The sequence below is a fragment of the Orycteropus afer genome, unplaced genomic scaffold (assembly GCF_000298275.1).
Source record: "Orycteropus afer afer isolate SDZICR_OR568_19922 unplaced genomic scaffold, OryAfe1.0 scaffold00025, whole genome shotgun sequence".
Classification (NCBI taxonomy): Eukaryota; Metazoa; Chordata; class Mammalia; order Tubulidentata; family Orycteropodidae; genus Orycteropus; species Orycteropus afer.
The window spans coordinates 8,917,452-8,943,738 of NW_006921612.1; the positions used below are offsets into that span (position 1 = coordinate 8,917,452).

Sequence of the window (26,287 nt, forward strand, 5' to 3'; positions counted from 1 at the left end):
AGAGAAATCCAACTGATTTTTGGATGTTGATCTTATATCCTGCGACATTGCTAAATCTCTCAATTAGTTCCAGTAGGTTTTTGACTGAATCTCTTGGGTTTTCACTCTTCTTTTTAAGTGTCTTTTTTTCCTTCTCATTACAAAGCATGGGCCTATGCTCATTGAAGAAAATTTGGAAACAGTAAATAAGTACAAAGAAAGAAATAAAGAATTCCCCATGTCCCTCTTCCAGTTCCCCTCAGAACCAGACCTTCTCTTTATTACTGTTTTGATCTTATTTCCTTTATCTTCTTACCAGACCTGGTTTTCTTTTTACATAACTAATGTTTGTCTATGTATTCACCCATCCATCCTTCTCTACTTAGTGATACATCAATAAACATTACTTCCTCATGGTGCTAAAAACTTTGTGATCTGAACTGCTGAGGCAACTAATGTACAACCAAACACCTTATGGGATTTGTTTCCTTAGTCTGGTGGTTTAGGGTCATGGTTTCATGGGACATCCCAGTTTACTGTCCTAATGACATGCTTAGTGCTTCTTTTTGACCTCCTAGTTCATTGCATGCCTAGGGTCTTAGAGTATGTAAGAGGTTTTTCAAGGTACAGTAAAACCTATGAGTGCCGGAACATGTGTAAGGCAGGACCTAGTCAGAGAAGGAAAACTCGAATACTTTCCACTTAAAAGGAGCAATGGAAAAGTGATAAGACTGCACCCTAACAAAGGCAGAAAATCTGTGAGACCTGGAAAAACAAGACAGTCCTGTTGAGTTCTAGCTCTCACAGGTTTCACTTTATAATTAATTGGTCTCTTTGCCTTGAGCAACAGAAGGAGAGTCAGGAATAGGAGGAAATGGAATATGTGGCTAATTACCTATGTGAACAACTGCCTCATTTCCTGTAAGACCAGAAGAACTGTGTGGTGCCTGGCTACCATTAACGCACTGCAGTAGAGTCATATCTGACTCATAGTGACCCCTCCTTGGATTTCTGAGGTGGTATCACTATGGAAGTAGATTGCCCAACCTTCCTTCCGAGGAATAGCTAGTGGGTTTGAACCACCACCCTTCTGGTTAGCAGTCAAATGCCTTAGGCACTACATTACCAGAGCTCCTTGGCTTCCATTCCTGAACATTTTAATGAACAATTCCATAGATCAGTCCTGCTCAAAAGGGAGAAAATGTAGAACAGAATTTCAAATTCTAATGGAATCCAGAGTTTCTGTAGTTAGAGGCTGGATGAACCACTGAAACTCTAGCCTTGAGATCATCTTTAAACCTTAAACCAAACATATCCCCTGAAGTCTTCTTGAAACCAAATAATAGTCAGCTTATCTACTTAAGAATGTCTGCCTTGAGCATTATTCTCTTTTAAGAGCTATCTGTATGGGATCATATTGACAACATCAACTCGAAAGATTAGATAGAAACACCAGAAGGCAATGAGTTTATGTTAAAGTGGGAAGAATAATTTAGAAAAAGGAGGATGAGAATGGTTGTACAATTCAAAGAATGGAATCCGTGTAACTGAAAAATACATGTGGAAGTTGTTGAATTGTGATCTAGATTTTAATGGATGTAAATTACTATTTAAAATAGATGTACAATTATATCCTTTTTTATGCCCTAATTGTTGTATGTATGGATACCCTTTTTTGCCCCTCACCATATCATGCATAATGTTGTAATGAACATCCTTATCATAATCTTGAATCACACTTTTAATTACTTTCTACGGCTCTTGATATACTGGTTTATAGAAAGATAGTACTATAATAAAGATAGTTTATTTATATTCTTTCTTTTTACTGGCAGCGTAGTGCCTAAGGCATTTGACTGCTATCCAGAAGGCTGGCGATTCAAACCCACCAGTCACTCCTTGGAAGGAAGACTGGGCAATCCACTTCCGTAGTGATACTGCCTCAGAAACCCAAGGAAGGGTCGCTATGAGTCGGATCTGACTCGACAGCAGTGAGTTTGGTTTTGGTTTAAGTGTCATGAAAGCAGAGAATTTGTCTATTTTTCTTCCACCATTTCCCAAGAACAGTCCATGGGACATTTTAAATTCTCGGTAATTATTTTCGTCATCTTTGTTTTGTGTACATACGTAACACAAAAGCTTGTGTGAGTTTTACATAACTGAGATCATGCTATATGAGTAAGAACCCTTTACATTTTTTGTTTAAACAATTGTAATAGGTAAATCGGCATCTCATTCTTTTAATACACATTTCCTTTTTTTTTTTCTTTTAAAGGAAATGCCATACCTAGTACACATTTATTAATGATGATTAATGGTAACCATACCAAAAAAAAAACAAACCTATTGCCATCAAGTCAGATCCAGTTCATAGTGACCCCTCCTTGGGTTTCCAAGGCAGTATCACTACGGAAGTAGATTGCCCAACCTTCCTTCCAAGGAGTGGCTGGTGGGTTTGAACCTCCAGCCTACCATAAAAAAAACAAAACAATTCAATTCATTGCCGTTGAGTCAGATCTGACTTCATAGTGACTGTCCTTGGGTTTCTGAGGTGGGATCACTATGGAAGTAAATCACCCAATCCTCCTTCTGAGGAGTGGCTAGTGGGTTTGAACCACCAGCCTTCTGGTTAGCAGTCAGATGCCTTAGGCACTATGCCACCAGAGCTCCTATGGTAACCATATTGCATGTTAATTCGCTACTTTTACTTTTATGATTTGTCTTTTCATGTCTTTTGTCCTTATCTAATTTTTTTGGTTTTTGAGGAGATAAAATAAGTATGACACTTTCCTATATTTGCTGAAAATATTTGAAGCAGTGTACTTTCTGCTTTTTTATTTAGTACTCCGTTGATATTTAAATTGGGTTTGGGTATATTTTTTAAATGTATATGGATCTAGTAAGTTGATAAACAGCCCCAAATTTTTACTAATTAGAATCAAATAAGGGTAAGGTAATTAATTATTACTCTATGTTGAGCTTTAGTTCATACTATGGCTGTTTAGTCACTTAGAATATGAAATAATAGAAAAGTTTTAATGTTTATTTTTGAAATGTCACAGCATCTAACAATATGGATAATAAATACATAATTTAAGAAGTGCAAGCATTTGGCAGAGGAAGCCTGGTATTGCAGTAATAACTGAAAGGTTGGTGATTTAAATCCACCAGACACTCCGCAGGGGAAAGGTTTTGCTTCTGTAAAGAGTTACAGACTAGGAAACCCTATGAAGTAGTTCTATGCTATCGTGAAGTCATTTTGAGTTAGAATTCGACTCCACATCAATGGGTTTTGGTGTTTTGGGAGCCTTTGACAATTTTTTAACTTAATAATAATTTCTTTTAGAGAAGAGACAAATCAGTGACTTAACTTAACTAGGTTTTTCTTGTGTAGACCGAGATGTATTGGATTACATGATAGTCCTTTTGCATGATTTAGCCTGTAAAGATATGAGATAGAAAGGAATGATGATATACCAAAATTGAAATTATAGTATGGATTTCGAATAAGGAAAATACTGAAAGTATGAGTAGGAGAAAATGCCATTCTTTTCTTGTGGGGAGATTATAATTGATGAAAGTACCTATTTTTGTTTTTTAGGGATGTTTCGAAAGGATGAAGAACTAACGCCATCACAGAGAGGTTTAGCTGTAAGGTATGTGTCTTCTAATTGTATCTTGCCATGCATGGTTCATGCTATCTGTGCATAGAATACTCATTACTCATATGGAGGTACCCATTTCATGAAAACTAAACTACTTCTCTCCGTACACCTCCCTGCCCCACCAAATCTTCCTGATTTAGGCTGAGCATCCCTTATAAAACTCTCATATTCCAGTTGCTGTCAACTTGATTTCAATTCATGGCAACACCATGTGTTTTGTAGTAGAACTAACTACACACCATAGGATTTTCAATGGCTGTGATCTTTTTAAAGTAGTTTTCCAGGCCTTTCTTAAAAAGCACCTCAGGATTTGAATTTCCAACTTTTCCGTTAGTAACAGTGCTTAACTGTTTGCACCACCCAGGGATTCCTGAAAAACTAACTGTCATCAAGTCAACTCTGACTCATAGAGATCTTATGTGCGTTAGAGTGGAACTGTGCTCCTTAGAGATTTAACACCAAAGACTCTCATAGACCCTCGAATATGTCACCATACAGTACACTCCTCCTGTGCATGGTCAGTCTATCTGCTAAATTTTGTGTCTCTCATGTCAGTCTCTGAGTTACTTGAAGGTGCAAAGATAGTATTGTCTTCATGTCTAACCATACTACCTAGGTCTCTGTTGGCTATGTGTGTGGTGGTGGTAGTAATTAAGAGTAATAACAGCAGCTACCATTTATAGGCCAATAACTTGATGGCAGGGACTGGGCTAAGGCATATGTTGTTATATAGCACATAAATGCCAGATTTTGAAACAGAACCAGTAAGATATTTCTCATTATTATTTGAGGAATTCATTCTGGAATAGGCTTCTACTTCATTCATTGTTGTTGTTAGGTGTCGTTGAGTCGTCTCCAACTCATAGTAACCCTATTTACAACAGAACAAAACACTGCCCAGTCTTGTGCCAACACCACGATCTTTGCTATACCTGAGCCCATCATTGCAGCCCCTATGTCAGTCCATCTTGTTGAGGGCCTTCCCCTTTTTCGTTGAGGCTCCACATTACCAAGCATAATATCATTCTCCAGGGAATGGTATCTTCTTACACATGACCAAAGTAGGTGAGACAAAGTCTGACCATTCTCACTTCTAAGGAGCGTTCTGGCTGCGCTTCTTCCAGGACAGATTTGTTAGTTCTTTTAGCACTCCATGGTACTTTCAGCATTCTTCACCAACACCACAACTCAAAAGATCAACTCTTCTTTGGTCTTTCTTATTCATTGTCCAGCTCTCACATGCGTATAAGGATAGTGAGAATGTCATGGCTTGTGTCAGGCACACCTTAGTCTTCAAGGAGACATCTTTGCTCTGCAGTACTCCAAAGAGGTCTTTTGCAGCAGATTTGCCCAATGCTACACATCATCTGATATCTTGACTGCTGCTTCCAATGGTGTTGATTGTAGTATCAAGTAATTTGAAGTCTTTCACAACTTCAGTCTTTTCTCCATTTATTGTGATGCTGCTTATTGGTCCAGTTGTGAGGACTTTTGTTTTCTTTATATTAAGGTGTAATCCATCCTGCAGACTGTAGTCTTCAATCTTCATCAGTAAGTGCTTCAAGTCATCATCACTTTCAGCAAGCAAAGTTGTGTCATCAGTGTATCGCAGGCTGTTAATAAGTCTTCCTCCAATCCTGATGCCACATTCTTCTTCATATAGTCCAGCTTCGCGGATTATTTGCTCAGCATACAGATTAAATAAGTATAGTGAAAGGATACAACCCTGACACACTCCCTTCTTGATTTTAAACTATGCATTGTCCCATTGTTCTGTTTGAATGACAGCCTCTTGGTCTATATACAGGTTCCTCATGAGCACAATTAAGTGTTCTGGAGTTCCCATTGTTCTCAGTGTCATCCATAATTTGTTAAGATCCACACAATCGAATGCTTTTGCGTAGTCAATAAAACACAAGTAAACAACACAAAACATCTTTCTGATATTCTTTGCTTTCAGCCAGGATCCATCTGACAGCAGCAATGATCTCCCTCGTTCCATGTCCTCTTCTGAATCTAGCTTGCATTTCGGGAAGTTCTCTGTCAATATACTGCTGCAACTGTTTTTGAATTATCTTCAGTAAGTTTTACTTGTGTGCAATATGAATGATATTTTTCAATAATTTCCACATTCTGTGGGATCATCTTTCTTTGGAATGGGTACAAATATGTATCTCTTCCAGTCAGTGGGCCCGGTACCTGTCTTCTAAATCTCTTGCCATAGCCAAATGAGTGCCTCCAGCATGGTATCTGTTTGTTGAAACATCTCCATGGGTGTTCCATCAATTCCTGCAGCCTTGTTTTTTGCCACTTTCTTCAGTGCAACTTTGACTTCTTCCGCCAGTACCATTGGTTCTTGATCATATGCCACCTCCTGAAATGGATGAGCATTGACCAATTCTTTTTGATACAGTGACTGTGTGTATTCCTTTCATCTGTTTTTTATGTTCCTGCATCACTCAATATTTTGCCAATATAATCTTTCATTATCACAACTTGAGGTTTAAATTTTTCCTTCATTTCTTTCAGTTTGAGAAATGCTGAGCATGTTCTTCGCTTTTGGCTTTGCAACTCCATGTCTTTGCACATTTCATTCTAATAATTGACTTTGTCTTCTTGAACTGCTCTTTGAGATCTTCTGTTCAGTTCAGATCACACTCAGCTCCTGGCCTTGTTTGTAGCTAAAGATATTGAGCTTTTCTATCACCTCTTGCCACAGATGTAGTCAGTCTGATTCCTGTGTACTCCATATGGCAAAGTCCACATGTATAGCCACCATTTGTGTTGTTGAAAAAATGTATTTGCAATGAATAAGTCATTGGTCTTAGAAAATTCTGTCATGCGATCTCCAGTGTTATATCTGTCACCAAATTTTCCAACTACCAGTGATTCTTCTTTGTTCCCAACTTTGCATTCCAATCACCAGTGATAATAAGCACATCTTGATTTCATTTTTGGTTACTTTCAGAGTACAGAAGTTGGTAAAATTCTTCTATTTCCTCATCTTTGGCTTTGGTGGTTAATGTGTAAATTTGAATAATAGTGTTATTCGCTAAAGAATAATGTAGAATCTGCAAAACACCGCATAACATGGATGAACTTGGAGGACATTATGCTGAGCATAATAAAGTCAATCACAAAAGGACAAATATTGTATTAGTGCATTATAGTAAAAGTCAAGAAAAGGTTTATCTATGGAAGGAAATTTTCTCTGTTGGTTACCAGGGCTGGGAGGGAAAGGGAAGTAACACTGTTAGATAGGTAGCGGTAAGTATTGATTTGGGTGAAGAGAAGGGCAAAATACCAAATGTGAGTGATCAATATGGTGGCATTGAGGAAGACGAAAAACAGAGAGAGCTACATGGGAGGTACAGGCAACAAAGGTGAACCCTTTTGCACATACAATACTGCATTGTTAGTGAAGGCAAACGGGTGGATAGATGGGTGGATAGGCTGAACTAGTAGGTATGTCTGTGAAGCGGGGAGTGTACCCAAGACCATGTATAGGGTTGGCAGACAATGGTCCTATAAGTGTACTTGTATGATCTGAATTCCCAGATGTATAGCAGAGCTGTCAAGAGGCAAGGTGGTAGTCTTTGCTTGGTCACAGCCAGCTACCTAGAAGGAGTGAGTAGTTGAACCTGTGGGCTCAGGACCATAGTCGCAGGGGACATCAAGCCCAATTGGCAATAACCATACTGCACAAAACATTGTTCCACCTCCTACTTTGGCGAGTAGCAACTGGGATCTTAAAAGCTTGTAAGCTGCCATCTAGATGCAACAGTGAGTCTCTCCTCGTCCAGAGCAAAGAAGAATGAAGAAAAAAAAAAGAACAATAGTGTTATCAACTGGCCTTCCTCGTAGGTGTATGGATATTATCCTATCACTGACAGCATTGTACTTCAGGATAGATCTTGAAACATTCTTTGTGATGATGAATGCCACGCCACTCCTCTTCAATTTGACATTCCCAGCATAGTAGATCATATGGTTGTCTGATTCAAAATGGCCAAAACTGGTCCATTTAAGCTTACTAATGCCTAGGATATCGATCTTTAAGCATTCCATTTCATTTTCCAATTTTCTTAGATTCATGCTTCATACATTCCATGCTCCAATTATTAATGGATGCTTGTGGCTGTTTCTTCTCATTTTGAGTTCTGCTGTATCAGCAAATGGAAGTTCCAAAAGCTCTACTTTATCCATATCATTAAGGTCAGCTCTACTCTGATGAGGCAACTGTTTCCCAGTCATATTTTGAGTGCCTTCCGACCTGAGGGGGTCATCTTCCGGCACTGTATTAGACTGTGTTTCAGGGCTATTCATGAATTTGTCCAGTAATATATCAGACAGTGTTTCACTGCTATTCATAAGATTTTCCCTGGCCAATTCTTTGAGAAGTGGATTGCTTCTTCCTTCTTCCTAGTCTGTCTCAGTCTGGAAGCTCCACTGAAACCCGTCCACCATGGGCAACCCTGCTGGCATTTTAAACGTTGGTGGCACCGCCTCCAGCCTCACAGCAAAACGCAAGCCACCACAGTATGACAAACTGACAGATGAGTTTGTCTCCCTTAGCTGTTCCAAACCAGCTCCTGCTCCTTCCTGCGTGGAGGTTCTCCTCTTACCTGTTCCAGACATGGGTCCATCATTCATGAGGAATAGCTTAATTTCTTGGCAGGGTCTTAATCTAATAAACTTCATTGATGAGAGCTATGTTTGCTCTGGGTTCCATTATCTTAGAGTCCTTGATCCATCACAATAACCCCTCATTTATGTCCAGAGAGAGAGAGAGAGAGAGAGAGACACTCAGCTCTCATTTCTCCATTTCTTCTCATAACCACCTGGCAAAAACCTCAAACCTAGTTAAATTGAACTCTCTACCTACCTGATCAGTGAAAGGAAACTCAGTGAAAAAACATCAAGTGTTGCTGATACCAAAAAACGAAACTTATTAGCCAATGTGTCAGATCCGACTCATAGCAACCTGTCCTTGGGTTTCCAAGGCATTATCACTAAGAAGTCGATTGTCCAGTTTTCCTTCCAAGGAGTGGCTGCTGTGTTTGAACCACCAGCCTTCTGGTTAACAGTTGAATGCCTTAGGCACTACGCCACCATTTGGATTCTTAGCCCAAATACTATGGCCCTTAGTATTGCCAACAATTCTACTACTTTTCCCTAGTCAATTCACTTTCTCATTTTCTCTTAGAAAACTACATGTTCTCCTTTCTCAGACTTCCAGTACTCCCTCCCCACATACACTTACGATGCTTGCAAGTTTTTGTTTATTTGAGAAAATGAAAATTCTTCATTCTGCAACCACCAAACCTGCAAAGCTCCCTGCATCTGTAATACTTAATGTGGTGGTTATGTTTTTGTGTCAACTTGGCTAGGCCTGGTTGAGTGGCTGGGCAGCTGGATGTAGTATTCCCCGTGATGAGACTGATAATCAGCTGCATGGTGGAATCTACTGTGAACAGCTGAGTAGCTGCCTTTGGGTATGTGGCCTGCTTCCCGTATATAAGCAGCAGCTTTTGGAATGGTCTCTAGTTTATGGCACTCTTGGACCCTGCATGTAGCCGAGTTGTTGTTCAGTAGCCTGCCATGCTCTGCCAATCATGGGACTTACAGTGGACTTGAATTAATGACCTTCCGTGTGATTTGGTAATATTGGGACAGTGCCTTTTTACTTATAAATCTTGGGCTTGGCAGCCTCAGCAGCTAGTAGCTGCTTGAGTAAAGAAAAGCCTCTAGCTTCAGTGGGCCAGGAGTTAGAGGCAGAGCTGAAGCCCAACGCTGAGGGGCTTTCACCCAGCCCCTGGAGCCTGGCACTTTGAACTTGGACTTAAAGCCTCCAAATTGTAAGAATAAACTGTTTGTTAAGGCCATCCCATTTGTGGTATATTCTTGTCAGAGTGGCCCTAGGTAACCAGAACACTTACTTCCTTTTCTGTCCATAATCTAAAGGCTAACTTTTCACTTCTGCATTGAATCTGAGTCCTCCTTTTCTACAGAAGGATTTTTTTATTCAGTTATCTCCTCTGTCTTGGCATCGTCACAAGCATTAATTTCTCCCTTTGTTGGATTGTTCTCATCAACTTAAAGGAAGGAAAAAACTTTCATTAAAACCTCACGTTCTCTCTGGCTACCATTTCATTACTTTTCCTTTGTAGTAAAACTCAATGGAAGATTTTTCTATACTTACTGTCTTCACTTTCTTGTCTCCCATTCTTTTCTCAACCCACTTCATCTGGCTTTTATTCCTGCTACTGATCTTAAGCTATTCTTTCAAGTTCCCCTTGATCTTGGCATATTTCATTGTCAGTCTACCTTGACAATGATTCTCAACCATTTAGCAGCATGTGACCCGTTTGATTACTCAGTCCTCGAAATACCTTCTTCACCTGCCTTCCAGCACACCACATTCTTTTGCTTTTCTTCAGACTCACTGGCTGTTTGTTCTCTGATCTTCACTGAATCTTCTTTCTTTCACTTACCACTATATAAGGGTGTGCTCAGGCCTCAGCCTTTGATTTCTCAATCTTCTCCAGGTGATCACATGAATGCTATTGGCTTTAAATACCATCCATATGCTCAATGTCTCTCAAATATATGTTCCCACCTCAACCTCTTTATTGAGCTCCATGCTCATATATCCAACTGCCATTTCAGTATTTCTGTGTGGATAGTGAATAGGCATCTCATACAGAAATGTTCAAAATATAACTCTTGATTTTTGTATTCCTCCCCATTCCATCTGTTCCACCACCATTATTACCTACTTGGTTAATTGCTGTACAATTCATCACTAGTTGCTTTGGGAGAAAACTCCTTTTTCTACTCCAGACCTGATTTACCAGGAAATCAAGTCAAGTCTTAAAACATGTCTCTAATTTGACCACTTCTCATTTCTACTCTCATAACCCTACCCCAAACCATTACCACGTTTTACTTAGTGTAATTGCTTATCTCCCAGTTTTCTTTCATGCCCCTACAGTTTACTGTCTTGCCTAACATCTAGAAAATCTTTTTAATGTATATTAGATTATATCATTCCCTTCCCCTGATGAAAACCCTCTAATAACTTCCTATACATTTAGAATACTGTATGAACTTCTGACAATAAAGACCCTATATAATATGGCCTCTAGCTCTGTTCCTCTCCTTCCCTCATTCCACTCTTAACTATATAGCTCACTCTATCAAAAAATACTCCCCTCCCTCCTCTACCATAATTTTCTGTCTCTTTTTTCTGCTTTAATTTTTATTCTAATATGTATTATTGCCTAATGTTACATATTTAATTGTCCCTTTTCTTATCCCCTAAATATTAGCTAAGAGAGGACTAGGACTTTGTCTTGTTTATTGCTGTATTCCCATCACCTACAAAATGGCTCAAAACTGGCAGTGATTTTGCCCCAAGGGGACATTTGGCAGTGTTTAGACACATTTTTTGGTTGTCCCTACTTGAGAGAAGGGGAGCTTGCTCCTGACATCTAGTGGTTGAGGCCAAAGATGCTGCTAAATAAACTACATTGCACAGGATAACCACTCCATCCTGCGCCCCTCAAAAAAAAGAATTACTGACCCAAAATGTTAGTAATGCTGAAATTGAAAAACCCTGGCCTAAAAGAACACATGGTTGGTATCAAATAAATATTTACAGAATGAATAAATATATATCTTTGATTTAATGTATATAAAATATTTCAATTATATTTCAATTTATAATTTAATATCAGATATCATGGTTACCTACTTTAGTACCTAATAAGACTTTTGGTTTGACATGAGAGTTGAGCCAAAATTACAATAGCAGCTTTCATGCTTAAGTATTATCATCTGCTGAATAGAAGGGCTGTGTATGCACAGGGAGACAGCTTGGGGCTAGAGTGCATGGGGGGAGGGGCATAGGGAAAAGGTAACTGGGGGGAGAAAGTGGGAGGGGAGCTGTTGCATTGTGGTAAATCATAGTCAATGCCATGAGACAAAGTGTATGTGAGCTCCTCTATGGAAAGTGAATTTGCTCTGTAAACTTTCACCCAAATCACAATAAAAATTTTAAAAAAAAAATTATCATCTCCTGCCCTTGCATATAGTGATACATAGTTTGACTTGGTAAGATTAAGCAGTGCTTTGATAATTTAATATTATGTTGCTCTTGAAGTGATTGGTACTGAAAATGGAGTTCTGTTGCTTGAGTACAAGAAGTTCTTTTGTAACTTTGTGATTGCAGGGCACTTATTCTGCTGTTTGATTCAGTGAAAAAGCATTCCGTTTCACTATTAAATATGAAGAACTAAAAGAACAAATCTTCCAGAAACATTTTGCTCACGTCAATTTTGAGCCCTAACATGAAAATACTTTTGGTCTAAGACATTTTTAAAGGCAGAAAAATAATTCTGTAAAAAGGAAGTTTTGTCTAAATGGTAAAAGTGTCACATGGACAGAAAGCACTGTTTTTCTCTTATAAAACAAAAAATAATACGTAATACACCTGAGGGTGTTTTGTAGACTTCTCTTGTTTGTGCTTTTTAAGGAGACAACTTACTGTATGTAGAGAGGAAGATGGAATTACAGCGTGTTATAGAAACACATTTACTATCCCAAGTGTTCTTTTGTTTGTGATTATTTACAATTGGAATGGGCATTAGACCTAATTAATGGATTTGGTTTTTTAAAATAAATAAACACATACTTTCTTAATGCATTTATATAATGGTACATTTGTTCTAAATAGTTTCCTTTGTTACTGAACTTTCTTCAACCTGTTACCAGCACTGAAAGGTAGAATAGCTGGTAAACTTTAGCCACCGTGTGTCACTTGCACAGGTATCAAAGCAATTGAATTAAGAATGTTGTGAGAGACATCTTTGACATCTTTTTGTTTCACATTCTGCATCCAGTTCATCAGCAAACCCTGTCAAATCTACTGCCAGAATATATGCAGAATACTACCTACCTTCAGGAGTTTTGGTAGCGTAGTGCCTAAAGCACGTGACCGCTAACCAGAAGGCTGGCAGTTCAAACCCACCAGCCACTCCTCAGAAGGAAGGTTGGGCAATCTACTTCCGTAGTGATAGTGCCTCGGAAACCCAAGGAGGGGTCACTGTGAGTCGGGTCCAACTCGACGGTACATAACAACAACGCCTACCTTCACCATTGCTGTAAGCTATCATCTCCTAACTGGATTAACTAGATTATTGCAGTAGCCTTCTGACTGGTCTTCCCACTCTCACCCTTGCCCCTATCCACATACAGGGGCTAGAGTGATTCTGTTAAAACAAAGATCTTTTAAAACCCTACTGCAGGTTTTCATCTTGTTCAGAATAAAATCCAAAGTTCCTACCAAGGCTTATATGGCCTTACATGATCTTGCCTCAGTTGTCTCTCTCATATTTTCTTCTCTTTCAGTCTACTGTAGCCACAGCAGCATCTTTACTGCTAAGAATGCCCCCATATCAGAGATTTTGTACTTGTTTCTCCCTCTGCCTGGCATATTTCCCTCATATATTCACATGACTCTCTCTCTCAGTTGCTCTGATCTCTCCTCAAATGTCACCTTATCAAAGAGGCCTTTTCTTTTTAATATAATAAAATACTCACCTCTCCCCCACCCAATTTCTTTCAACATTTTGCCTTTCTTCATAGGACTTAGTATCTCTGGAAATATTTTGTTAACTTTTTTTAATCTATTTTCTGAAACTGTAATATAAGCTCCATGAATGCAGAATTGTTTTGCTTCATATGCTGCTTTATCTCCAGACCCTGGAGTATGTTGGACAAATAGTGTACACTCAATATATATATTTTGAAGGTTGGGCATTCCTACTTCCGTAGTGATACTGCCTCAGAAACACAAGGAGGGGTCGCTATGAGTCGGGGCCGACTCGATGGCAAATAACAACAACAACAAATATATATTTTTGAATGAGTAAAAGATTGACTAGTAAGAGATGATTCTCCTTGCCATGTCTTGTCTACCTTAGTGTTGTTTCATCATGAAAAGTCTAAGTAAAAAGCTTTTGTAGTTGCTCATAAAGAACTGTATTGACAATCTTTTACCAGAAATACTGTTGAGCGTTACTACATCCTGATGTCTTAAATTCTTTTCACATGGATACAAATGAAAATTACAGCTTTGGTTTTTTGTTGTTGTTTTTGTTTTGAAATGGTAAAAGCACTGAGGTGTAAATGATGATTATGTCTATCATAAATTTCCTAAATGCCACATCTCACAATTTGCATGTTTTTTAATTGCAGGCGCATGCCAAGCCTACTGGAGTATTTAAGTTACAACTGTAACTTCATGGGTATCCTGGCAGGCCCACTCTGCTCTTACAAAGACTACATTACTTTCATTGAAGGCAGATCATGCCATATGACACAATCAGGCGAAGATGGAAAAGAAGAAATACGCTATGAAAGAACAGAGCCATCTCCTAATGTAAGATCATGAGATTTATCTGGGTCTTTAATAACATGCATTGATTAGTCTTATTTATTTAAAGATACTAATACTTTGAAGTTTTTAATGTATCCACCTATTTTTAAAAAAATACTTTTCAAGATATACATACTCACAGACTGTGGGGCCAGATTAACCAGTTAGTTAGTTGCTGTCAATTCTTTGCATAATCATATAAATTTTAGAATGATGATTATATATATCTTACTGTTAAATTTATTCTTTTATTATTATAATTTTTCTCTTTATTTCTGGTAACCCCTTGTCTTGAAGTGTACTTTGTCTGATATTAATGTGGCCATTCCTACTTTGTTTTGATTAGTGGCTGTGTCTTTTTCCATCCTTTTACTTTCAACCTATGTGTATCTGTCTTTTTAAACTGTAGGCAGCATATAGTTGGGTTTAGCTTTTGTATCTATTCTGACAATCACTGCCTTTTAATTGGGGTGCCTTAAATTTAAAGTCATTATTGATACAAGTGTTTTAACTCTACTGTCTTCTTCTTTGTATTTTTCTTTCTCCCATCTGGTTTTTGTTTCTTTTTTCTTTCTTCCTTGTCTTCTTTAGAATTAATTAAATATTTTTAGTATTCTTATTTCCTAAATTGATTTTTTGTAATGATACCTCTTTGTACTAGTTTTATAATGATTGCTCTAGTTTATAATGTACATCCTTGACTTATGACAGTCTGCTTGGAATTAATATTGTACTACTTCACATAAAAAGTAAGAACCATCCAACAATATAATTCTAAGTGCCGATGTGATGATGTCATATATTTTACTTCAATATATGCTATAATACAATGTTACAATTTTCCTTTAAGCAACTGGCAAATTTTAAAAGAAATATAAGAAAGTTTATTTTATTTCTGTTGCAGTGCTGTTCATTCATTCCTGTACATTTTTGCATTTCCATCTGGTATCATTTCTTTTTAGCTTGAAGAACTTCTTTTAGCATTTATTTATTTTTATTTTTCAATTGTGATTTGGGTGAAAATTTACACAGCAAATTTACTTTCCATACAACAGTTCACATACACTTTTCTCATGACATTGACTACAATTTACCCCAATGCAACAGCTCCTCTCCCACTTCCTCCTGGTAGTTATCTTATCCCTGTGTCCATCCCTCCATGCACTACTGCCCCCTGAGCTATCTCCCTGTGCATAAACAGCCCTTCTTTCTCCCATGATTGATCTCTCCAAGGAGTGTATCTACCTCAGGTAAATGTTCAACTCATATGCCTGTCTTTTGTTTGGCTGGAAGCCAGAGGTGTGGGTTCAATTCCAGACCTAAAGGGTCTTTCTTTTTTTTTTTTTTTTTTTGCCAAATGATTTTGAGTTTTGTTCCACATTGTTCTCCCTCTCTATTCAGGATCTCCTTCATAGATCACCCTCTGAGTGGTTGATAATGGTAGCCAGGCACCATCTAGTTCTTCTGGTCTCATAGTCATATAGGCTGCAGATCACGTGGTGTACCAGTCGCTAGGACTAATTGTTTCCATGAATCTTTGCTTTTCATCATTATTCTTTGCTCTAGATGACGAGAGACCCATCGTTGCATCTAGATGGCTGCTTGCAAGCTTTTAACATCCCAGTCACTACTCGCCTAAGTATGAGGTGGAACAATGTTTTATGTAGTATGTTAGGCCAATTGAGCTTGATGTCCCCTGTGACTATGGTCTTGAGCCCACTGGTTCAACTCCTCAGTCCCTCTGGGTAGCTGGCTGTGACCATGAAGTGACTACAACCTTGTCCCTTGTCAGCTCTACTCTACACCTGGGAATTCAGATCATACAAATACACTTACAGGACTATTGTCTGCCAACCCTATACATGATCTTGGGTACACTCCCCGCTATAGACATACCTACTAGTTCAGCCTGTCCACCTATCTATCCACCCATACCCCCGTGTTTGCCTTCACTTACGACGCAGTACTATGTGTGCAAAAGGGTTCATCTTTTTTGTCTCTACCTCCCATGTACCTCTCTCTGTCTTCCTCTTGCTCAATGCCACCATGTTGATCACTCACATTTGGTACACTGCCCTTCTCTTCACCCACATCAATACTTATCTCTACATATCTAACAATGTTCCCTCCCCTCCCACCCCTGGTAACTAACAAAGAAAATTTCCTTCCATAGATAAAGCTTTCCTTGACTTTCACAATAACAGACTAATACAATATTTTGTCCTTATGTGACTGACTTATTTCACTAAACATAATGTCCTCCAAGTTCGTCCACACTATGGGTGTTTTGCAGATTCTGTGTTATTCTTTAGGGTTGCATAGTATTCCATTGTGTGTATGTACCATAGTTTGGTTATCCATCCCTCAGTTGATGGACCCTAGGTTGTTTCCATCTTTTGGCTATCGTAAATAGTGCCGTGATGAACGTGGGTGTACATATGTCTGTTCTTGTCATGGCTCTCACTTCTTTAGGATATATACCTAGTAATGGAATGGCTGGGTCAAATGGTATTCTAATTCCAACTTTTGAAGGAATCACCGTACTGCTTTAAACAGTGGTTGTACAGTCCCACCAGCAGTGTATGAGAGTCCCAATCTCTCCACATCCTCGCCAGCATTTATTATTTTGTGTCTTGTTGAACTTTGCTACTAGTGCTGGAACAAGATAATATCTCGTTGTTTTAGTTTGCATCTCTCTAATGGCTAATGATTGTGAGCATTTCTTCATATGTCTGTTGGCTGCCTGAATATCCTCCTTGGTGAAGTGTCTATTCATGTCTTCTCCCATTTTTAATTGGATTATTTGTCTTTTTGTTACTGAAGTGTTGGAGTTTTCTGTAAATTCTAGAGATAAGTTCCTTGTCAGATATGTCATTGCCAAATATTTTTTCCCAATCTGTAGGTTCTCTTTTGATTCTTTGGAGAAGTCTTTGGAAGCACATAAAAATTTAATGTTTAGAAGGTCCCATTCATCTAGTATCTCTTCTGCTGTTTGTGCATTTTGGGTTATGCTTGATAGTCTATTTATGCCATATATTAAGGCCCCTAAATTTGCCCCTAGTTTTTCCTTGAGGAACTTTATAGTTTTAGGTTTCACATTTACATCTTTGATCCATCTGGAGTTAGTTTTTGTGTATGTTGTAAGGTACAGATCTTGTTTCATTTTTCTGCAAATGGATATCCAGTTTTGCCAGCACCATTTATTAAACAAGCATTCTCTTCCCAATTTAATGGATTTAGGCCCGTTGTCAAAGATCAGCTGACCATAGGTCGATGTATCTGTTCTAGGTTTTCAATTCTATTCCATTGGTCTATGTGTCTGTCATTGTACCAGTACCAGACGGTTTTGACTACTGTGGCTGTTTGGTAGGTTTTGCGATCCGGCAGTGTGAGACTTCCTACTTTGATCTTCTTCTTCAGTAGTGCTTTGCTTATATGATGTCTCTTTCCTTTCCATATAAAGTTAGTGATTGGTTTTTCCATATCCTTAAAAAATGTTCATGGGATCTGGATTGGATTGCATTGAATGTATAGATTGCTTTGGGTAGAACTGACATTTTCACAATGTCCAATCTTCCTATCCACAAGCATGGGATGTTCTTCCATTTATGTAGATCTCTTATGGTTTCTTGAAGTAGTTTGTTATAGTTTTCTTTGGACAGGTCTTTTGTGTCCCTGGTAAGATTTATTACCAAGTATTTTATTTTTTTGGTAGCTATTGAGAGCAGTATTGATTTCCTTGTTTCCTTTTCAGCAATCTCTTTGCTGTGTAGAGGAATCCAACTGATTTTTGGATGTTGATCTTGTATCCTGCCATGATGCTAAATCTCTCAATTAGTTCCAGTAGATTTTTGACTGAGTCTCTTGGGTTTTCTAGGTATAGGATCATATCATCAGCAAATAGGGATAGTTTGACTTCTTCCTTACCAATTTGGATGTCTTTGATTTCCCTTTCTTGCCTTATGTCCCTGGCTAGGACTTCCAGTACAATGTTGAATAGAAGTGGGATAGAGGGCATCCTTGTGTGGTTCCTGTTCACAAGGGCAATGGTTTCAGTCTCTCTCCCTTGAGAATAATGTTGGCTGTTGGTTTTGCATAGATGCCTTTTATTATGTTGAGGAATGTCCCTCCTATTCCTATTTTGCTGAGAGTTTTGATCGGGAATGAGTGTTGGATTTTATCAAATGCCTTTTCTGCATCAATTGATATGATCAAATGGTTCTTTTCCTTTGTTTTATTTATGTGGTGGATGACGTTGATTGTTTTTCTAATGTTGACCCTCCCTACATGTCTGATATGAACCCCACTTGGTCATGATGAATGATTTTCTTGATATGTTGTTGCAGTTTATTGGCTAGGATTTTGTTGAAGATTTTTTCATCTATATTCATGAGGGATATTGGTCTGTAGTTTTCCTTTTGAGTGATGTCCTTGCCTGGTTTTGGTATCCAGGTTATGCTTGCTTCATAAAATGAGTTAGGGAGGATTCCATCCTTTTCTATGTTTTAGATTAATTTGAGTAGGATTGTTGTCAGTTCTTATCTGAATGTTTGATAGAATTCTCCAGGGAAACCATCTGGGCCAGGACTTTTTTCAGTTGGTAATTTTTTGATAACCTGTTCAATTCTTCTTTTGTAATGGATCTGTTCTACTTTTCCACATAAGTCTGTGTTAGTTTAGGTAAGTGGTGTGTTTCTAGAAAACTGTCCATTTCATCCAGATTTTCAAATTTGTTGAAGTACAGTTCCTCATAGTATCCTGATATTATCCTTTTTATTTCAGTTGGTTCTGTTGTAATGTCACCCATTTCATTTCTTACTCATGTTATTTGTATTCTGTCCCTCTTTTCCTTTGTAAATTTACCAGTGGTTTGTCAATTTTATTAGTCTTTTCAAAAAACCAATTTCTGCTCTTGTTGATTTTTTTTCTATTGGCCTTCACAGTTGCATCAGTATATTGACAGAACTTCCAGAAATGCAAGCTAGATTCAGAAGAGGATGTGGAATGGGGGATAGTCTTAGCTGAAAGCAAAGAATACCAGAAAAATGTTTACTTGTGTTTTATTGACTATGCAAAAGCCTTCAATTGTGTGGATTATAACAAATTATGGATAACATTGAGAAGAATGGAAATTCCAGAAGACTTCATTGTACTCAAGAGGAACCTGTACATAGGTCAGGAGGCTGTCATTCAAACAGAACAAGCAGACACTGCATGGTTTAAAATCAGGAAGGTTGTGCGTCAGCAGTGATTTCTGCTTGAGTCTTCATTATTTCCTTTCTTCTGGTGACTGTAGGCTTTTCTTGCTGTTCTTTTTCTAATTGTTGGAGATACTGGTTTAAAATGTTGATTTTGGCTCTTTCTTCTTTTTTTGATATGTACATTTATTACTGTAAATTAGCCTCTGATAACTGTTTTGCTGTGTTCCAAAGGTTTTGGTGTGTTGTGTTTTATTGTCATTTGATTCAAGGAATTTTTGAATTTCAATTTTTATTTCTTCTTTTACCCAGTCTTTCTCGAGGAGGGTGTTGTTCAGTTTCTATGTGTTTACTCTTTTTCCATTGATCTTCCTATTGTTGATTTCTAATTTGATAGCCTTATCGTCTGAGAAGATGCTTTGCAGTATTTCAATGTTTTTAAATTTATGTAGGCTTGCTTTATGGCCTAACACATGGTCTATCATGGAAAAAGTTCCATGTGCACTGGAAAAGATTGCATATTATGCAATTGTTGAGTGAAGTGCTCTGTAGATGTCTATAAGGTCAAGTTGATGGATTATATTGTTTAGCTCTTCTGCATCTTTGTTGAGTTTCTTTTCAGTTGTTCTGTCTTTTCATTGAAAGTGGTATATTAAAGTCTCCCACTATGACTGTGGAGTCATCTGTTTGCTTTTTCAACTCTTTTAAAGTGTGATTTATGTATTTTGGGGCTCTATCATTGGGTCCATAGATATTTATTATGGTTATGTATCTTTTTGTTCAATTGATCCTTTAATCATTAAATAATGTCCTTCCTTATCTCGTATAGTGGTTTTTGTCTTAAAGTCAATTTGATCAGAAATTAATATTGCCACTCCTGCTCTTTTTACAGTTCCCATTTGCTTGAATTATCTTTTTCCAACCTTTGATTTTTAGTCTATTTTTGTCTTTGTCTCTAAGGTGTATCTCTTGTAGACAGCATATTGATGGCTTTTGTTTTCTTATCCAATCTGTAATTCCTCCATCTCTTGAGTGGTGGATTTAATCCATTAAATTCAGTGTAATTATGGACAAGTATGAATTGGTTGGTGTCATTTTGTTATGTGTTTTTTCATGATCCCCTGGTTTCTTTGCTCTGTATTGTTTTCTGTGCTGAGCTCATTATGTTTAAGAAGCGTGTTATCATTTCCTTTGTTACTGTTGTTTCACTATTTGCTGAATATTTGTGCTTGTCCTCTTTTTTATTGTGATGTGAAGGTTTATCATTTTTCTTTGAGGTTACCCTATGATTTATCATTTTCTTCCCGAGTTTAGAACAGTCCATTCTATCTTGCAATTCTCTCGACTTTCTCACCATTTAGAAGTTCTGTAACTACCCAGTATTTTCCCTCTTTTTGGTTTGTAGTTGTCCTCATTTGCCAATTGTTGTCTCTGGTTCCCTGTTTATAATCTTGTAAGCTTATTTTACTTTGGATATGTCCATAGCTGTGGTTTCTAGGTTATGTCATCTTGTGTATTAATGGTTGGTTGTTATTTGCTATTTTTGGTTCTCTATTCAAAGGACTCCGTTTAGTATCTCTTGTAATGTTGGTCTGGTTTTAACAAATTCCCTCAGTTTCTGCTTATCTGGAAATCTCCTAATTTCACCATCATATTTGAGGGACAGTTTTGCCAGGTATATAATTCTTGGTTGAAAATTTTTCTCTTTCAGGGTTTTATATGTACTGCCCCATTGCCTTCTCACTTGCATGGTTTCTACTGAGAAATCAGAGCTTATTCTTACTGGTTGTCCTTTGTAAGTAACATTATTTTTCCCATGCTGCTTTCAGGATTCTGTCTTTGTCTTTGGTTTTGATGAATTTGATGATAATATCTTGGTGATTTTCTTTTGGGGGTCTATCCTGTTTGGGGTTCATTGGACTTCCTGGACGGATATATTCTCATCTTTCATCATATCAGGGAAGTTCTCCTCCAAAAGATCTTGGACAATTTTCTCAGTAGTTTTATTTTTCTCTCCCTGTTCTGGAATTCCAATGACACATAGGTTATTCCTTTTGATGGTATCCCACATGAGACTTAGGCTTTCTTCATTTTGTTTTGATCTTTTTTCTGATTGATCCTTTTCCAAAGAAGTATTCAGGTCTTTGTCTTCAATCTCATTAATTCTGTGTTCCATTGCATCAATTCTACTCCTTTGCCCTTTCAGTGTGTTCTAGTTCTGACAATTTAGTATTAATCTACTGGATTTCTATCTGTAGATTTAGAATAATTTCTATTTTTTCATTTATTTTGTCATTTTGTTTTTGTATTTTCTTCCAGAATTCTTCTAGTGTTTTGTCTGTGTTTTCCTTGCTGTGTTTCTCAGTCCTTTGAAGATACCTAAATATAATTCTTTTGAATTCCTTATCAGAGAGTTCTGATGCTACTTCTTCCTCAGGGATGTGTTCTGGGTCTATATTCTGTTCCCTTGTTTCTGTCACTCTATCTTGTTTCTTTGTGTGGACTGTGATGATCTGTTGTCTCTGAGACTTCATGCCATTATTGTATTTAGATCTCTGTTAACTGTTTGTGAATAGTAGCCAAGGGTGAGTCAGGCTTTTCTTGGTGTTTTTCACTGGCCTGTTGGTGGAGAAGGAAGTGGTAGCTCTCAGTAAGTGAAGTTGCAGGAGGTATGGATATAGTTGTGTTGTATGGGGACTGTTGCTGTCTTCCATTCAGTTAAACAAAAATAACAATTGAATAGCCATAAAAAGAATAAAAGCAAATGGGCAGACACACACTGTGTAATCACACAGGAACAGTAACCAAAAAAATGGAAAAAGAAAAAAAAGCACTATCTGGGATGAGGGCAATAAGAGAAAAAAGGTAGAGAACAAGAATAATGAATAAATGGGAAAAACGCAAAAAGTAAAATAAGGAATGGGGTTAACCACGAGAAAGAAAAAAATTGCAACCAGAAACAGGAAAAAGAAAATAAGCTGAAAACTAGAAACTGGGAGGGGAAGAATAAAGAGTAATAGTTAAAACTATAAAAGTAATAATAATAGTAGTAGTTTTAAACCAGACAAAAAAAATTATAAAACAGGAAAAAGAAAATCAACTCAGTGCAGGGCACCCAAGCTCCATCCGAGTACACAGACTGGGATGGAATTCCTGCTGGCCCAGAAGGTAGAGGTGGGAGTGAGGGATGGCCGCCCTCCATTCACCAAGAGGGTGTGGGGTATAAGAGTAACAAGTGGAATGTCACACCTTTCCAGTCGTCTGTATCTGGGATGTCCTTGTGATTCCCAGCAAGTGGAGCCTGTTCTTAAGTCCCTGGAATCTGGGAGAACACTGTCGCTTTAAATATCCAAAATGGTCAAACTGCTTGTAAATGGCTATACCCTCCGGACAGGTAAAAATCCACAGCTCAGCCTGCCTTCCTCTCTGCTGCTTCCCCTTTATTCACCAGCCACTAGAGCAATCCTCTATGCCGTCCCTGGCTAACAGGGCCAATTTTCAGGTTAATTCTTAGGTCCTACCACCACTCGGCAATATCCAAGCTGTCTGTGCTGTCAGGATCACTGCCAGACCACAGCTCTGTATGTCTCCTTTTTTGATGTTTTCATGCAAATTCTTCAGCTAGTTGGAGTTTAGTCCCCTTTTATATCCTTTCCTTCAAGGCTCAGGGCTCCAGGATTATCTTCTGTGTTTATTGGTTCCCCTTTTCTTTGTTGAAGAGGGTCTGTGCAGTCTTTCTGTGTATTCTGCCATCTTACTGGAACTCTCTGCCCTTTTAGCATTTCTTATTGTGCCGGTCTACTGACAAAAACAATTCACTTGTCCTTCATTAATGTAAAAAATGTCTTTATTTCACTCTCATTAAGTAAAATAATATGTTGGATTGTATATGGAACATTTTAGAGAATCTGCGTTATGCTATCTTTCTTTAAAGGGTTTTTGACTTGACTTGGCAATTTAAATTACTGGCAGATTATCTTGATCCTTGCATATTTGGTTTTATTCTTTGTTAGAGCAAGTCTATTTTAATTTTTTTCCATAGTGAAGAAGCAATAGTTTTCCAAAGATATGTTTTTCTAGTTGTTTTACTCTTTAAATTTGAGTGCCTTTATTTCTGTGTACTTTGGTAAATACAAATGTCCAAACCCACATTTGAAGTAACCAAAGTCTGACTCATCAATTAATCATTTGCAGCTCCTGAAATAAAACTAATACATGGTTTCCTGGCAGCTTCAATGAGTTCATCTTTTGCATCCTTTATTCTTACATGGAGTCCAGGAGGCCTTACAGCCCAGGTCCCCTCTTGGCTTAAGGGGACAGTAAGAGCATATAAAAAAGCAGAGGTATCAAATGACACTCCATATCCTATGAAAACCCAGTGTTATACTCACCTAGTGGATCCTAGAGGTGAAATTCTTAACATTGGAAATTTTTCATTTTAGGTCAAGGACCTCCTCCCATAAAGAGAAATGTGAGTTACTACTAGAAAGAATAATTTAATATTTTATTCATCATGACTTGAGGGTGTGGTGAAGTCTTTACCCTTGAACACCAGGATTTTCTTTTCTCTCTTTTTTTTTTTTAATTGTGTTTTGGGTGCGAGTTTACAAAGTACAATTTGTTTTACCTTCTACAGATCACGCACATTTGATTTCATGCCCTGAGTACCATCCTCAACCCCAACCTGCTCTCCTCCCCTCCCTGTGCCCTTCTTAACTCTTATCTGTCCAGCTTTCCCTCCATGTGAATGTTGCCCTTCTGGTGCCACATGGCCGACTGCTCCAAGGGTTGTATCTTTGTAGAGTAGGTGGGTGCATCGCCCTGGGTTGGGTATTCTGCATGTAAATCTTTCTACTGTTGAGTTGAGAGCCAGACCCTGGGAGTGAGTCCTAACCCAGGCCCAAAGGGTATCCCAGAGCCATGGTCTTGTGAGTCCTGCCAGACTGCATCTAACCAGTGATTCTGGTCATTGTTGTGTTTTTGAGTTTTGTTCCACATTATTCCTCTCACTGCATCCAGGATCTCCAGTTTTGATCCCTTCCCAAGTGGTTGGCATTGGTAGCCAGGTACCATTTAGTTCTTCTGGTCTTGAGGTCCATCATATCCTTAGACTGGTTGTTTCCAAATGCCTTTGATTTTCTTCACTCTTCTTTGCTTCCGATGAGAGAAGACTATTAGCTGCATCTTAAATGGCTGCTTGAAAGCTTTTAAGACCCCAGTCACTACTCACCAAAGTAGGTTGTAGAACAAAATTTTTATCTACTGCGTTTGCCAACTGAGCCCAATGTCCCCCAATACCCTGGCCCTGAGTCAGCAAGCCCAGTGGTTCTCTGTCCCAAGGTGTTTGGCTGTCTCTGAGGGATTACTCCAACTCTGTCTTCTGTTGCTTCTGTACTGGTTGTGGTTATTTTGTATCGTTAGTATTTATGAAAGATTACCTTCACCTAAATCTGTCATTGGTCTAGGGTACATTCCTGTTCACCAACCTCCACTTGATCTTCTCATTTGTCTGTGCATTTATCTGTAGCTTGGTGTTTGGTGTTAGTGGTGATGCAGTATTGTGCATATACTAGTATTTGCCTCTGTTGTCTATATCTTGTGTGCATGTTACGGTATCCTCCATTTCCCCGTTATTGTGCTGGTTGTAGATTTTTTTTCTGTACCATCCCTTCCCTTACCCAAATCAGCATTGAACACTAGGAGTTTATCAGAGAAAATTAAAGCTAATTTTGATACAGTGATGGTGGCATTAAGATGAGCTCTGGTAGCGTAGTACCTAAGGTACTTGACTGCTAACCAGAAGGCTGGCAATTCACCCCACCAACCACTCCTCAGAAGGAAGGTTGGGCAATCTACTTCCATAGTGATACTGCCTTGGAAACCCAAGGAGAAGGGGTCGCTATGAGTTGGGTCTGACTCAATGGCATATTTAACAACAAACAACAAGTTTTGCATGTAGTGGCCACAGGTTTTTTAATTATTTTGGTAAAATACTATACCTAATTGTTAGGTTAATACATGAAGTCATTCATCTTATTTTTTTTCTCTTAGCTCTTTGAAGTCTAATTTCATTCAGATATACAAGTAAGATGTACTGAGGAAGGGTGAAGAAACTTATTTTATGGATGAAGAGTTGAAAGGCAACCAGGAAAACTAGTGTAAGAACAACTGCAGCAAGGAGTCCAAGAACACTCAGTGCCACCTCAGAACAGCTCCCTGGAAATAAAATAAGGATATTGCAAAAGCAGTGAATCTGTCATATACTTCAATTCTTGCCTTTGAGCCACTATTCTGGCACTGTCACATAAGTGTTAAAATATGGGTGCCTATTTACAAATTACTTTAGTTGATTTGAATATTACTTAAGTACTATGTGGAACACTCTAACTCCAGCTATCTTGTCTAGGTCCAGGCCTTTCTTTCACTGGTTTTTTTTTATTTCATAGCATGTATATAATCTCCTTTATGCTTAAAAAGAAAAGAAAAGAAACTCACTGCCATTGAATCTATTTGATTCATAGCAACCCCACTGGGTTTCCAAGGCTGTAAATCTTTATGGAAGCAGACTGCCCCATCTTTCTTCCACAGAGCAGCTGGTGGGTTCGAACCACTGACCTTTTAGTTAGCATCCAAATGCCTTAACCATACACCACCAGAAATCCTTATATACTTAAAAAGGTTGAAATATTCTGGCCTACTAAAAATATAAAAACATCTTGAATTAGGTTCTTGTGAGATGATTTAACTTTACTACAATATTACAAATAATGGCCTTTTCTTTCTATCAGAGTCTCATATACAAGTCTTAATCTTTTCAGGTGTATAGCTCTTTGGGTTTTATCATTCTTGCATAAAATCATGTTAAGAACTTTCAGATTAAAGAAGGGTATAGATGTTTATTTTTTAAATAATATCCACAAAGTACATAGACTTTGGAAAATATAGACAAAATTCAGTGAAAATACATTATATGTTGTTAATGTTGTTAAGTGCTCTCAAGTTGA

At 38.0% G+C, this 26,287-nt stretch overlaps 1 protein-coding gene across 1 annotated transcript in view; it reads left to right on the forward strand.

Moving 5' to 3' along the window:
- Positions 1–26,287, forward strand: part of MBOAT2 (membrane bound O-acyltransferase domain containing 2) — a 341,490-nt gene that overhangs the window by 294,521 nt on the left and 20,682 nt on the right. Inside the window, 2 exon segments of the mRNA XM_007935117.2 lie at positions 3,581–3,635; positions 13,905–14,088. Of these exon segments, the coding sequence (XP_007933308.1) occupies positions 3,581–3,635; positions 13,905–14,088 (239 nt within the window).